We start from the raw sequence: 16449 nt of genomic DNA, 5'->3' as shown, positions 1-16449 counted from the left end.
CCCTCCCCCCACTTGAGCATGCTCTCTCTCGCTCTCTGAATTAAAAAAAAAAAAAAGATGTTCCTTAAGATAGAGCATATAGAAATTATTATTTCTTGGGGCACCTGGCTGGCTTAGTTGGAATGTGCGCAACTCTTAATCTTGGGGTCATGGGTTTCAGCCTCACACTGGGTGTAGTAACTTCCTTAAATAAGTAAAATTTTAAAAAAAGAATTCTTTTAGAGTTGAAAAATCCAATAACTGGGGAGCCTGGGTAGCTCAGCCAGTTAAATGTCTCCTTTGGCTCAGGTCATGATCCCAGAGTCCTGGAATCAAGACCCGAAATGGGCTGCCTGCTCAACAGCAGGATCTCCCCCTCTCTCTGCTTCTCTCTCTCTCTCAGATAAATAAAAAAAATCTTCAAAAAGAAAGACGAGAGAAAAGAAAAGAGAAGAGGAAAGAAAAAGAAAAGAGAAAAGAAAAATGTAGTAACTGCCAACTTCACTACATGTTCCCAAAAACAGATTTAAGCAGGCAAGAGAATCCAATCTGAAGATAACTAAGATTATCCAGCCTGAAAAAGTGAAAAGAAAAAAGTGGAAAAAAATAAACTCAGGGACAGGTGGAACACTACCAAATGTATCAAGATATATATAATGGCAGTTCCAGAAGGAGAAATGAGATGGAAAAGGGGCAAAAAGAGTATTTGTCAAAATAACAACTAAAAACTTCCTGAATTTGATGAAAACCATTAATCTAGACTCCCAAGAAGCTCAACAAACTCAAGTAATATAAACAAAGTCCAAACCTAGAAACATGATCAAACTGGTGAAAGAAAAAAAGACAACGTAAGCAGCTTAATGGCAAGGAGAGGCAATGTAGTGCATACAAGGGAGCCTCAAAAAAAATTAACAGCTGATGTCCCCTCAGAAACTATGGAAGCCAGGAAGCCCTGGGATGGCATATTCAAAGAACTGAAGGAAAAGGAGTAGCAATCAAGAATCCTGTATTATAAAACTATCCTCGAAATACAAAGGAGAAATTAAAAACTTTCCCACTTAAACCAAAACTGAGGGAATTTATTCTTAAATAATCTACCCTAACAAGAAATAAAGGGGGGGCACCTGGGTGGCTCAGTGGGTTAAAGCCTCTGCCTTCAGCTCAGGTCATGATCCCAGGGTCCTGGGATCGAGCCCCGCATCGGGCTCTCTGCTCAGTGGGAAGCCTGCTTTCCTTCCTCTCTCTCTGCCTGCCTCTCTGCCTACTTGTGATCTCTGTCTGTCAAATAAATAAATAAAATCTTTAAAAAAAAAAAAAAAGAAAGAAAGGGAATCCTTTATGCTGAAATGAAAGGACACTGCACAGTACCCTGAGTTCATATGAAACAAGAGCACCAGCACAGTGACCTAGATAAATGTAAAACACAGTGTGTGTTTTTTAATTTATATCTTTTTAATCTCTTATTTGATCTTTCTTTTTCTGGCTTGGTAAGTTTATTATTGTCTTTACCTGAAAAATCTTCATAGAAATTATGGTTTGGTGTATTAGTTCTCAGTGGCCTGCTCCTAAGCTCTGTGAAAGTTTGAGTTCTTCTGAGCTACCTCATCTTTCTTCAGGGCCAAGAGACATTTGGGATAGTTCCACTTATTCTAACTTCTTTCTTAGGCTCCTTCTCATAGACTGGATTCTCTCATAGAGCAGCATGAGCTTTCTTACACATCTTCACCATGTTTAGAGTTACTCTGTTCTTTATATATTGACAGAATTGTTTTATCTTTTTTTTTTCTTAAAGTAATCTCCATACCCAGTGTGGGGCTCAAACTTACAACCCCAAGATCAAGAGTCAAATGCTCCACTGACTAAGCCAGGCAGGTGCCCTGAGAATTGTTTCATGTCAGCATCTTCATCTTCTTCCATTCGGTAATGCATATAATCTGCAACGTTCTGACCCATGATATGCTTCCGATATAATTCTGCATTGAATTCCTTGCTTTCCAAACCAGGGTATCATTTGGTACTATGAGGGACAGACAAGCCTCCATCCGCAGGTCCCTTGAGGGCCACAAAAACTTTATTACCAGTAGCAGTTCTGGCCAGCCCTGCATCCAAAAAGCAGGTGAAGACACCAGGTTGACTGTCAATGCTTTCCACATTGTATTCATCTCCAGTCACCTCCACCTGGCCTTCACAGATCTTGTCTATGCCAAACCTACCAAAGGCCAGTAGCAGACCAGTACAATTATGCTTTAGCATAATTTGTCAGGTCAGCCTTCACACTGTACTTTGGGAGTTCATGAGCATAAGCTGCAAAAACAATCATATCTCCTTCTATACTGGCATAAGCAATCTGACAAATGATCCTTCTGTTGGCTACTTGAACTATCATTCTCTATTTGGATGTGTTGTACTTATTTTTATCCTAAATTACCAAGTGTTTCTGAGCATAGTAATCAATTATACCCTCTCACCTTCTAACTTCCATTTGGTATCTCTTAAAGCAAGCCTTTCTCTTGACAGTTTTAACAAACTCCACCCTGCAGAACAGAGAATAGCGTCCACAGCTTGCCAGAGACCTACCTCCTGCTTGGTTTAAAGCATAATTACCGCACAAGGTAATAATTATACCTTTTTTGATGATTACACTGTGTAGAGAGGTGTAATATAACAATAGCAGCCCAATGAAGAAGAAAGAGGACAGACCTATATGAGTAAATTTTTGCATTCTATTGAAATTCAGTTGGTATTAATCAGAACTAGGGTGTTTTAAGTTAAGATGTTAATTTTAACAGGTTAACTACCAAGGGAAAACATAACTCAAAAGCATATATTCAAGGAAACAACAAGGGAATTAAGATGATATACTAAAAGATATCTGTTTAACAGTGACAGAGGTAGTAATGGAGAAATAAAAGAAAAAAAAAGACATAAAATACACAGGAAAATAGAAATTACATGGATAAATTACCTTATCAGTAATCACATTATATATATAAAGATCAAATACTCCAATTAAGAGATGATCAAATGGATTTAAAAAAAATAATAATCCAACTATATGTTGTCCAGAACTGACTCACACTTTAGATTAAGACATCTGTAACTTGAAGATAAAAGATGAAAAAAGATACCATGCAAACATTAACAAAAAGAGAACTACATTAGCTCCACTAATGAGACAAAATGTATTAGCTCCACTAATGAGACAAAATGTAGCCATAAAGTAAAAATTTAACAGGAACTAAGAAAAGGATTTTATAATAATAAAAAGGCCAATCCTTCTTACAGGAAGACATATAATAATCATAAGCATACATACCTTTAAAAACAGAGCCCCCAAACACATGAAGGGAAAACTGAAGGGAGAAATAAACAACTCAAAAATAGTTGGAGGCTTCTATACTCTATTATCAGTAACTGATAGTCAGCAGTACTGTATTATACACTTCAAAGTTGCTGAGAGACAAGATCTTAATTGTACCCACCACAAAAAAAAAAAAAAGATAATTACGTGGTGTGACAGAAGGTTAGCTAACACTATTTTAACTGTACACTGCATTATATAAATGTATCAAATCAACACATACACGAACTGACAGAATGTCAATTATACCTCACTTTAAAAAAAAAAAAAAAAACGGATAGAACCACAGAGTACTGAAACAAGGAACAGAGACTTCAACAACTCTAGTAAACCAACTAATCCTAACAAACATACAGAACACTCTACCCAACAGCAGACTATACACATCCTTCTCAAGGGCACATGGAAATTCTCTAGGATATAGACCCTGTTAGGCCACATGATAAAACTCAGTAATTTCAAGAGACTATAAAATCATGTACAGCATATTCTCCACTCACAACTCAACAAAACTAAAAATGAGTTAAGAGAAACTAGGTATTCCCAAATATGTGAAAATTAAATACAACAAACTTTTATGGGTCAAAGGAAATAAAAAAATACTTTCAGATGACTTAATACCAAACTTAAAGCATGTCACAGGTGGAAATTCAAAGCCATAAACACCCCAAATTAAACAAGAACAATCTCAAACAGAAAATCAAACTTTTCATCTTAGTAAGTTTTAAAAAGTTCAAACTAAACACAAAATAAGAAGCTTAAATAAATGGAAAAAAGAAAAACAACAGATAAAAACGAAACCAAAAGTTGCTTCTTTGAAAAAGGTTTACAAGACTGACATACATTTAGCCACAATGACAAGAAAAGGGTGGTGAGGGAGGAAGGGAAGAAAGGAGAAGAGATTCAAATTACTAAAACCAGGAACTGAAAAACAGGATTTTACCACCAACCTGAAAGAAATGAGAAAGAGTATAAGGAGATAGTATAAAGGAACAAGATGGGCAAACTCCTAGAGAAGACACAAATGACCAAAACTGATTCAAAAGAGGAAAAAAAAAAATGAAAATTTCCCTAGGGGCACCTCGCTAGCTCGGTCAGTAGATCCATGTGACTCATGGTCTCAGAGTTGTAAGTTCAAGGCACCACTGAGCGTACAGATCACTTAAAAATAAAAATCTTAAAAAAAAAAAAATCTGTACACATCTGTTTACATCTGTAACAAGATACAGAAGCTCAGGACCAGATGGCTTCACTGCTTAATTCTACGGAACATTGAAAGAATTGACACCAATTTTTCTCACAACAATTTAAAGAGGAAAGGGAAAGAACACTTATCAATTCACTGCATGAGGCTATTATTACGCTGATAATCAAAACCAGACAAAACAACACAAGAAAACCACAGAACAATATCCCTTAGGGATGGAGATACAAAAACCCTCACCGAATACTAGCAAACTGAATTCAGCAACATATAAAAAGTAGTATACACAAAGACCAAGTGAATGCAAGATTTTTTAACATCTAAATCTCACTTAATATGCATAAACAAAATAAAAAAACAAAAACTACACAATCACCTCAAGAGATACAGACAAAAGCATCTAATAAAATACTTCCATGATAAAACATGCAACTAACTAGAATTAAAGGTAAGGAAACCTCAACCTGAAGGGTATCTAAACCCACAGCCAACATTACACTTAATGGTTAAACACCTTCTAAATTCAAGTACAAGACAAGAATGTCTGCTCTGGCCATTTCTTTTCAACATCAGACTGCAGGTCCACTGGGATGCGAAGGAGAAAAAACTATTCACACCATTACCTGACTTGTACAAAAGAAACTATACATACAACAGAGGAAGATTAGGACTTATACACTGTAAAGGACAAAACATCACTGAAAAAAATTAAAGACCTAAATAAAATTCATGAATCACAAAACTTACTATAAGATGGCAATACCTCCCAAAATGATATAAAGATTCAATGTAATTCCAGTGATCTTCACAACTTTGCAAGAATTCATATGGGAGGGGCGCCTGGGTGGCTCAGTGGGTTAAAGCCTCTGCCTTCAGCTCAGGTAATGATCTCAGGGTTCTAGGATCGAGCCCCACATCTGGCTCTCTGCTCAGCAGGGAGCCTGCTTCCCCCACTCTCTCTCTGCCTACTTGTGATCTTAGTCTGTCAAGTAAATAAGTAAAATCTTTAAAAAAAAAAAAAAAAAAAAAAGAATTCATATGGGAATATAAGGGACCCAGAATAGCCAAAACAATCTTGAAAAGGAACAAAGTTAAAAGGATTCACACTCCCCAATTTCAAAACTCACTGAAAAGCTACAGCATCAAGATGGTGTGGTCGTGGTGTAAGGATCAACATGTATAGATCAACAGAACTGAGAATCCAGAAATAAAACCCCCATATTTCAGGCAACTTTTCAGAACACAGCTCGAAAGAGAGTAACAAATGTGTTGGGACAACTGAACATCCATATGCAAAGCAATGAATCTGAACCTCACCATATACAAAAAACCTCATTCATATACAAAAAAATCAACTCAAATGGATCTAATACATATTTTTAGTATAGCACTCTGGATTTAAAAATGACTGGATTATCTAAGCTGCTGTCACTTTTAATCCTTCAACCCCTCTTTCCCCCAAAATTTATTCATATAATCCAATTCCAATACTAAACAGTCCTATGTAAACATGCTCTTCTTACCCTGCACAAGCTTGTAAACAGGCCAACATTGTCGCCAGAGTTTCTGGAGGAAGTTGAGCACTTTTGGGCTGATCTTTCTCTGGAGCAAGTCCACCCAAAATAGAAGGGCACCGTCTCTTTAAAAAAGTCATACATGCCTGGATAAAAGGCTCCTAGAAGAAAGAAAATCTTTGGGTTTATGTGAAACTGATCTTAACTGCTTTGAGGCTTAAAATAAATTGCTTTCAGATTAAAGACTATTAAAAGACAGTATGACTAAAATCCACAAAATCATATCTTCACTGCCATTGTTTAACTAATTAAGCCACCAGAATTTTAAAGCAGTAATAAATGGACAAATCCTGCTTACTCCATGCTCTCGAATTTTATCTGTGAGCCACTTATCAAGTTTGAGGTATTCACGACGTGAAGCAAGTGCAGCAAGGTCAATAACAAAGGCAAATGGAGTACCATTTAGCAGCATTGACAAGGCCTAAAACAAAAGAATATCAGAAACTTTAAGTCAGAATGCCTGGATGGCTCAGACAGTTAAGCATTACAACTCTTGATTTTGGCTCAGGTCATGATCTCAAAGCAGTGAGATCAAGCCCCACAGCAAGCTCCCCACTCATTAGGGAGTCTACTTGAGATTTTTTTCTATCCCTCTCCCTCTGCCCCCTCCTCCCCCTTCCCCAACATGCACAAACCCTCTCCCTCCAATTATCTTTTTTTTTAAATTAATAAATCTTAAAAAAAAAACGCCCTGTTAATTAAGCAATTAAGTATCTTTCTCTCATTCTGTTCTATTCTCTGTTCCCTGCTTTTACTTTCACAAACGAGTCTAAATAAAACATATTGCTAATATTTTCTTGGTCATTATTTTTTAGGTAGCTTAGTATAATTCGTTGGTGATAATTAGTTTTTACTAAAAATAAGATCACATTTCAAAGGTGGACAAACACATGACTTTACCCTGTGCTCCTTAAAATAACTCTACCTAAGTCAGAGCAAGACACAATGCATAAAAAACAATTAATACTCCATTTTTAAAAATTTAAACTCAGACTTATTCCAACCTAAGCACAACTTCAACACCAGTACTATGCACCTACTGGTCAAAGATATCAAGTGTCAGACTACTTGTCAAAAGATACCATGAATGCTAATAAAACCTCCAAAAGGGTGAAACCCAACCAGTTTCCCCACAAATTATATCTAACATACTACATGAAGTCAATTATCACTTGCTTTAAAATAGCCTTGCAACTATCATAGAAGACGAAACAAAACTCAATCAAATGTACTGAGAACTGAAAACATTTTTTTTCACTTTTTTATAAAGATTTTACTTATTTATTTAAGAGAGAGCAAGAAGCAGGGATGGGGGCGGGGAGACAGAGGAAGAAGCAGACTCCCCATTCAGCAAGTAGCCCAAACCAGGGTCCAATCTCAAGACCATGACCTAAGCCAACAGCAGATGCTTAACAGACTGAGCCACCAAGGCACCCTCATTTCTTACCTTTCTAAAACCACTTTCCTTCCAAACCCTTTGTACTTAACAAGGCAAACTGTAAATATCAACATAATCTAGCTAAGAACTAGTTAAATCTGAATTATTGCTAAGGCATCTATGTTACATGAAAAATGTTTTCTGGGGCACCTGGGTGGTGCAGTCAGTTAAGCACCCAACTTGATTTTGGCTCAGGTCATGATCTCAAGGTCATAAAACCAGCCCTGTGTCAGCCTCCACACTTGGCAAGAAGTCAACCTGAGTCTTCTCTCTCCCTCTGCCACTCCTCACTTGCCCTGCCCCACCCTTGCTCATACTCCTCCTCTCTCTCCAAAACAAATGAATCTTTATTTAAAAAGCTTTCTTTTCTCATTAATAAATAAAAGTGTTAGCCTGTCCCTCCAAGCTCACCTTCAAGTCCTGGGCCACATCAAGTATTCGAGACAATTTGGCCTGATCATACTGCTCCCCTCGCATGTACCATTCTGCCATCGCGTGCATAATAAGTTGGCGGATTGAGGGAGACTGTCCCTAAAAAAAGAAAAACGGGGGTTACATATCAGTACTGCTAAACATTTTCATAGACACTACTGCAAACACCCAGCTAATTTAATTTGTTATATATATGTAAAATTAAGGTATATCAGTGCAGACTTTAAGTTCAATCCTCAAGCAGTGATTGCAGAGACATTCTCTGTAGGAAAGTCAAGTTATTTCCAGATCTTCCAAATGAGAGCCTGTCCCTAAACCTTGGGTCATACAGTCATTCAGTAAAAATTTATCCTATAAAACATCTGCCAATACGTTTTCAAACAGAACAGAATACGATGTGAACATGAGAATACATCAAATTTGTATAAATTCCTTATTATTAAATTATAGAATTACTGGTCTATAAGCTTTTAAAATTGGTTTAAGGTAATCATTTCTCATGTTGCACAGTGTAGTATTCTAGGAATGGTACTCATACATTTTACAACATCTAGCTATTTTCACAAATGAGAATGTTCGTTTTTCTGTAATTATCCAATTTCCTTTATTTCCAGAAAACAGCCTGGCTTTGAGGACTGATCTAAAGACTTGCAGCTGAATGAAAGAAATTAAGTTGGAATTTAGTGACTAGTTCTCAGAGAAGGAATGGCAAAGCAACTGCTATCACTATACCTAAATCACTTTCCAGTTACTGTCCTAGAGCGACAGAAGATCCAAATGAAACAAGTATTGAACAAGGAGTGAGGAGATGCAGTTCCTTTTGGTCTCCCCTTTCTACCTTATAGCTGTGGTGATAAAGACCTAAAAATATCTGGCCTGCAAAGCTTCTGGATAAATGTTTGTTAAACATTCTGTAAACTCTAAGTTTACCATGTAATTTGAGTCTAAAAATGGAGGGCTGACTGAATAGCATAGAACTAAAGCTAATATTTTCAATATAAATGATTCGTAACCAATTTTTTAAAGTACTTGTATATAATGTGAACTAGTGAGAATAAAAATGACTAAAGAAAAAAATAGCCCAAAAAAGGGCACTTGAGGGGAGCCCTGGTGGCTCAGTTGGTTAAGCATCTGACTCTTGGTTTCGGCTCAGGTAATGATCTCAGGGTCAGGAGACTGAGCCCTATGTCGGGCTCCACAGACAGTGGGGAGTCTGCTTGGAGACTGTCTCCCTCTGCTCTTTCCCCTACTCTGTCTCTCTCCCAAATAAATATTAAATAAATCTTTAAAAAGGGGGGCACCTGATATAGGTAACTGCTTTTTCTAAAGATTCTGAATTTGTCATTATTAAAAATAGAATAGGGCATTATGGTAAAAATTCAATGAATAAAATATATTTACAGATTAAATAAATTCTACAGACTTAGGGAGGGAAAGAAAGCACAGGGCTTAAAGGGCATTTCAGCAGAATCTAAAATAAAATGTAGATGCTGGATATGGATAAAAGACAAAATAATGTCAAATAAATTGATTTATAATCTTCTATTTACTGTTAAAAAATGACATGAGCACCTTCTGGCTCCATGATAAATAATTAAGCTTCTTACTATTATCAAAAGTATACTGGTGCCCTTGTAGTACAGAGCTTTCATAGTACTGAATTATTTATTTATCTGTCTATTTACTGCTTCTTCCCTCTCATTCTTTGAAGTTTTAGACTTTAACACTCATATGATGCTAAAAGATAAAGTAAGCTTTGTGGAAGTGCCACTTTTCAAAAGTGTCATAACTAAAGATTGACAATTTAGTTGAACATGCTCCAAAGAATGTCAGTTATTAAGAGAAAAAAAATGTCTATGTCTTACCTGCCCATGCCATGCATAGTGCAAAATAATAGCAGAGTTAGGATGGTTTCCGAGGAAAATTGGCATCAGAGTAGAGATGAGCTCATGGCGCAAGGTGTGCCAAGAGGTGTTGATTTGTAGTAAGGCCAATACCAGCATGTCTGGACAGTGTTTAATAGGGAAGCTGAAGAGCTGTTTGACTTGCTCATATTGCCCCACCTCTGCAAGTCTCAGCAGAGATTCAATCAAATCCAAGCTCTTCCTAAGAAGAATGGAGGTAAGATACTGTCAATGAAAACCTAAGTACACAAAAAATATATTTTCCAAATAAGTGTTACCAGCCATCACAATAAAACTGAGTTGTTGTCAACTCGAAAAGTGTTTAAACTGGTGGTGTTCATATTAAAATCATATGCTGGTATACTTTCATACTAATTTCAAAGGCGGTCCAAGTTGACAATAAGTGGTTTAGGAGAGGGGACACCACAGACCACTTATACAATCACGGATCATTCTTAACCAAGGAGATACCATCAAAGATTTTTGTGATTGGTATAAAAAATAGAAACAACATCACAGACTTTATTTAGGAATAGTCAAAAACCCAAAATATAAACACAGACCTAATTTATACACACAAAAAAAATCTATAGAAAATAGAGCCTGAAAACTTACTTTGGTAATGCCAAGGTCTAACTTAAGTGCCTTCTGATGTCAAGCAAATTCAGAAGTCCACAGCATCCCCTATGCATTATTCTTGCCCCAAGAAGCTGAATGTGGTTGACTTTAATCAAATCTCAGTATCTTACTCTACCCTTAGTCCAGGAAAACTATGGGGACAGAGATCAAATTAAATGCCATGAGGAAACATAATACCCCATGCCATGGGATAGTTTCAAGGATAAAAGGATAAAAGGATAAAAGATCCTATTACTTCATCAAATCAATGGCAAAATTGTATTTCAAGAAAGAGAATGAGAAAAGGTAGACTTTTAGAATGAAAAAAACCATATAAACCCTGTCTGGACTCTTCATCATACAAACTGTTAGACATTTTGAGACAAACTTGATACTAAGGAATTGTTAAATGCGCTATGACATTTCAGTTTTATAAAAGAAATACTGCTATATACTTGGACTTGACGAGGGAAAAAATATCAATCAAGCCTGCATATCCAATGTGGCTAGCACCTGAGAAAAGGACAAAGTTTAGAACAAACTACTGTTTGGGAGTCAATCTTTCAGAACAGGGATCAGCAAACTACATCCACAAGACCAATCCTACCTACTGCCTATTTCAGTAAATGTTTTGTTGAAAGAACTACACCCATATTTATACCATGCTATAGTAGTCAAGCAGTTGCTACAGAGACCATCTCGCCAGAAAAGCCAGATATTAACTAACCTGTTACAGGAAGTTTACCATCTCTCACTTTAGAAGTTCTGGCAGTACCTAAAGGGCTTTAAAGTGCCCTAAAAATCCCACCCAGAGCACCCAAAATTCAATCATTTGTTCCATGCTGGGAAAGGGTCTCAGAAAACTGGTTAGAAAAAAAGTAAGAAACAAAGCAGTTACCTTTGGGGAGCAATCCAGCCCATGTCCCCACCCCCCCACCGTGTGTGTGTGTGTGTGTGTGTGTGTGTGTGTTGTGTGTTGTGTGTGTGTTTTTCAATAGTAATGCAAGTACTTTCACCATCCTTACCTCACATTCCTAGAGAGGAGTGACTTGAGTTCCAGGAGAAACGTACTGGGCCAGAGTCAGATTCTCCCTCAGAAATTAGGAATTGGAACTCAAATAAACTAGGTAATTTAGCTGAAAGGATTAGAATTGATGGGTTGGCCATCTTGACTACTTACAAAGAAAAGAAAGCAAGCATATCTGTAGACAGAAGAAAGGGGTCTAAACTAAGGGAGAAGTACAAACTTCCTTCTAGTATTTGACAGTTTCAGAGAATACCCACTGGCAGACCTTACAGAGGAAAAACATAACTATCTAGTGATAAGGAAACTAAAAATACACTTTTATTCATCAACAACCCTCTATAAAATTTAAAGTTTAAGTAGGCTCACTAAAAATACTGTTTCAGTAAAATTTTTAACTACATAATTGCTCCCTATTAATTCTGTATTGCAAGAAAAGCTAGAGGAGAGTCTTTACCATGTGGCAATTTCTCGATTGTCATCCTCTGGTGGTGCTTTCAGAATATCAGTGGCAACCGTATGACAGGGATAGTCAGCAAAGCAGAAGATCTCTGGATTTATAAGGGAATGCTGAATGAAGGAGAGCTGGAACAAGAGAAAAAAGTTCTTACTACCATAAATGAATGCAAATGCTATGAAAATGTGAGGTATTTTCATAGGCTAATCTTAATCTTATTAAAATGATAACTTATTTTTTTTAAGGTTTTATTTATTTATTTGAGAGAGACAGACAGTGAGAGGGAACACAAGCAGGGGGAGGGGGAGAGGGAAAAGCAGGCCTCCCACCGAACAGTAAGACCGACGCAGGGCCCAATACCAGGACCCCGCCATCATGACCCGAGCCAAAGGCAGATAGATGCCCAACGACTGAGCCACCCAGGTGCCCTGACAATTTCTGTCTTAAATCTTAATTACCTGCTCTTCAAAACCACAGACAATTCAAACACATGAAAGATATGAGATAAAATGGTCTTGGACAGAAATAGTTGGGAAAACGGTTTGCTACACTTTGAGTCTGACTAGTACTCAACTATGATGATCTCCTTTTCAAAATACTGATGGTCTCTACTATTCTGCACTGCACAAAACAAATTCTACATTAAAAGATTATTTTAACCAACATATAGAAGACACTACGTAAAGAAAAAGTCATTATTTGCCTCCCCTTCCACAACTGAACACCAATCACTTACCTGGCCTTCTGCATGTTTCCAAGGTCTATATATGAGGTCTACTGGGAACACTTCCATACCTAGACCCCGCTGAATCCCATAAACCACATTATGAAGTCCTTTACTGTCACGAATTTGAAATCCAGGATGGTCCAGTTCATAAGTTACTTCCTTGAAATTCAAACTCGGGTTCTAAAACAAAAACATTTCAAAACCTAATGAACAAAAGTATACACATTTCTATGCTTTATCCAAAGAGCCAATCTGAATCGGAAATTAAAATGTTCTAATTATAAACTCAAAATAATCATAACCTGGAATTTATAAAGACTTAGAAAAATAATTCTTAATATTTAAAATAAATTGGTTCTACTAGTAAGGCACTCCAACCTTTTAGTTCATGACATACTTATAGCCAATGGGAGTGGGTAACTTAGTCCAACAAACAATCCCATCCCAGTTTGGCCAAATTCCTCAATTAATGCCTCTCTGTTTTTACACCCAAGATTCCACTACCTTGGAACAAAGTTGCAAAGATAAATCAGTTATCCCAAAAACCATTTTTTAAAAAGATCTGACTTACTGAGAGAGATAGAGAACACATGCACTCACGTGTGGGGTAAGGGCAGAGGGAGAGGGAGACAGAGAATCTCAAGCAGACTCCACGCTGAGCATAGAGCCTGACACAGGGCTCAATCTCACAAGCCCGAGATCACGACCTAAGTCAAAATCAAATCCATCCTTAACAGACTGAACCACCCAGGCACCTCCCAAATACCATTCTTAATTAACTGAAGATCTCCCCTACAAAGTATACCAAGTATGCATCAGGAAAAGTGGTCTAAATTCTTTATGTCAAAATGATAAAGAAATGTTCTATGAAAAGGTATTCAAAAAAGCAGCATAAGACTCCTTAAGAAAACATAAAGGAGGGCGCCGGGGTGAATCAGTTGGTTGAACGACTGCCTTCAGCTCAGGTCAGGATCCTGGAGTCCCAGGATCGAGTCCTGCATCGGGTTCCCTGCTCAGCAAGGGGTCTGCTGCGCCCTCTGACCTTTCCCCTGTCATGCTCACTCTCTCTCATTCTCTTTCCCTCTCAAATAAAAATCTTAGAAAAAAAAGAAAACATAAAGCAAAGGAAGCAAGTTTACAGAAGATAATTTACCAAACACTCTGCACAAAGTACTAAGTTTATTTTATGCTTGAAAAGAAAAAGGCTATCCACACTCTGTACTTAAAAATCCTCAAAAAAAAAAAAAAATCCTCAAAGCACCATGGACAGTTTAGTTTTGCTCTAAGACAACTCCTTGCAAGCCATGAAAACATTAATGCTTGCTTTACAAAGCAAGGGTACAAAGAACAAACTTCAAAAGAAGTATTCACTTTAAGGTAACAACAACATTCAGAAAATAAGGTTTTCTTTTCTTTCTAACATGTGTTTCAAGTACTGACTATAACAGAACAGAACCAAGAATGTATTATTACACAGCATTATCATAGAGACAATTTAGTAAATCCAGAGGTAAGTTTGGTAAGACGTAAGAATCCCCTTGGATTCTTCCTCTCATCTTTGGTGGTCAATGGAGAAATCAAATTGTTGACCCAAAATGAAATTGTCTTCTGCTCCCTGCCCACAAAAAGTATGTAAAAAACTCTAATATAGGAAGAAAAGAGATTACTAACTCAACTGTTCAAACCCACAGTGCAGGCTCTCAATTTTATAGCCTTTTGCACTCTCTGAAAACAGCAAACAGGATTGGTAACATGAAATACTGTCCTTATCTGCAATTTTAAAAAGAGATTATTTTCAGTAAGGCAATAAAGTACAATGATGGAACTACTGAGTGAAAAGGGCATATTTTTACTTATGCATGACCACCACAGGGTAAAATCAAAATAGTAAGTTGGGGGGAGCCTGAGTCGCTCAGTAGTTAAGCATCTGCCTTCTGCCCAGGTCATGATCCCAGGGTCCTGAGACTGAGCCCCGAAATCGGGCTCCCTGCTAAGTGGGGACTCTGCTTCTCCCTCCAGCCCCCCCCCCGCTTGTGCTCTCTCACTCTGGCTAGGTGCTCTCCCTTAAATAAATAAAATCTTTAAAAATAAAAAAGTGGTATCCATATGTAATGAAACTGGCATTTCTTTTTCATTTCCAAATTTTCTGCCATGATCAAGTATTATTCTTTCCTACTACTAAAGGAGAATAAATCTCAATACTATAAATCGACCTATCAAGAAAAATTTAAAAATCCATGAAAGTCATATAGACAACTGTAACCCAATTATATCTATAAATCACTAACACAGAAAACTAAAAATGATAATTAGGATCAATGTCCTGAGACCTTACAAGGAATATTATGTTGTAAATATATATTTATCTCTATCTACATAGATATATCTATACATATACATAGTCTTCAGTTGTATCTTGTTCCTAGACATTTTATGGATGAGAATGAAGATATTACATACATCCTGACTCCACCATTCACCCACTGAATACACTTTATCACTCCCAATTCTCAAGGTTTCATTCTTACATGTTTTACTTAAGCATTTTAACATTTTAAGAGGTACTTTGTTTATTTGGGGGCAAATTATTTAGTTTGTGGATATTCTATAAGTTAAAGTAGTAAGAGAAATATGAATTTTATTATCCTTATCCACCATAAACAAGACAGAATTTTTGTTGCACTTTCCACAAAACATTCAGAAGGCCTCCTTTCTCAGTAATTCCTTATATAATCATTACTTTGCACTAAATTTGTTTCTTCAAAATAACCACACACCAGGACTCCACCAAACTCCTCAGCAGTGTCACTCAGAATTGAACACAAACAACTCCTAATGAACAAAACAGGTATGTGATTATGAACTATCTCCAGAAGATAATCACTTTGTAAAGTTCATTACTTTGGAGCCAATGAAGTTGGGAAACCCCAAAACACTGCTGCTCTCATTCAGCTAAGCATTTTATTTATTAAAATCTGCTTCCTTGGGGTACGTGGGTGGCTCAGTGGGTTAAAGCCCCTGCCTTCAGCTCAGGTCATGATCCCAGGGTCCTGGGATCAAGTCCCGCATCAGGCTCTCTGCTCTGCAGGAGCCTGCTTCCCTTCCTCTCTCTCTCTGCCTGCCTCTCTGCCTACTTGTGATCTCTGTCAAATAAATAAATAAAATCTTTAAAAAATAAAATAAAATTTGCTTTATTTGGGCTCTATCATATTAACATCATGAATATAAAATCATGATTACATGTACTCACCAGTTCTTTGAGAACATCAATCAAGACTTCTACATTCCATGTGTGTGCCTGTGCTCCATCACTTTTATCTTTTCCATCACTCCAGATCCCACTGCCAGGAGCAGAGATACTCTGTACAAGTAAAATTTGAATTAAACAAACCCAACTACTTAATGTGTTCAGCTCTGGTTGGCAGATCAATCATACTGTAATTTAATAAAGAAAATAAAGAGGACAGGATATTAATTCACACTGTAAAATAGCTGATTTCTGTATTTACCTGTAATGGAATTCCATCTGTCAATCCTGAATGAGTTCGAGCCATCATCCCCAAAACCCTGGCAACCTGGGCAGCTGTGACCTCCCGAACACCAAACTGCATGATTATATTGCGACATTCTTCAATACTGAAAGAGAAATTAAACCTCAGGAAAACGTTTCCGCCTTCAATACAAAGGTTAAGAAATGTTAATATGCAAAAGCCCTGAGTGAAATCCTTGGA

At 37.1% G+C, this 16449-nt stretch overlaps 1 protein-coding gene and 1 pseudogene across 8 annotated transcripts in view; both read right to left on the bottom strand.

The window, feature by feature from the left end:
- CNOT1 (CCR4-NOT transcription complex subunit 1) overlaps positions 1–16449 on the bottom strand; it is a 110096-nt gene that overhangs the window by 44538 nt on the left and 49109 nt on the right. For all 7 annotated transcript variants that reach the window (XM_080827959.1, XM_080827963.1, XM_080827961.1 and 4 more), the window contains exons 9-16: positions 16228–16354; positions 15969–16079; positions 12728–12898; positions 11992–12119; positions 9854–10094; positions 7968–8087; positions 6417–6539; positions 6068–6219 (exon numbers count right to left, since the gene is read on the bottom strand). In XM_080827959.1, the coding sequence (XP_080684085.1) occupies positions 6068–6219; positions 6417–6539; positions 7968–8087; positions 9854–10094; positions 11992–12119; positions 12728–12898; positions 15969–16079; positions 16228–16354 (1173 nt within the window). The remainder of the gene's footprint in view (positions 1–6067; positions 6220–6416; positions 6540–7967; positions 8088–9853; positions 10095–11991; positions 12120–12727; positions 12899–15968; positions 16080–16227; positions 16355–16449) is intronic.
- LOC308357885 (large ribosomal subunit protein uL18-like) lies at positions 1816–2365 on the bottom strand (annotated as a pseudogene). Its single transcript has one exon. The product of its transcript is annotated as a large ribosomal subunit protein uL18-like (transcript).

This window comes from Martes martes, assembly GCF_963455335.1.
Source record: "Martes martes genome assembly, chromosome: 17".
Lineage (NCBI taxonomy): Eukaryota > Metazoa > Chordata > Mammalia > Carnivora > Mustelidae > Martes > Martes martes.
The sequence above is the reverse complement of the archived record's forward strand: the minus strand, read 5'-3'. Positions and strand labels throughout refer to the sequence as shown.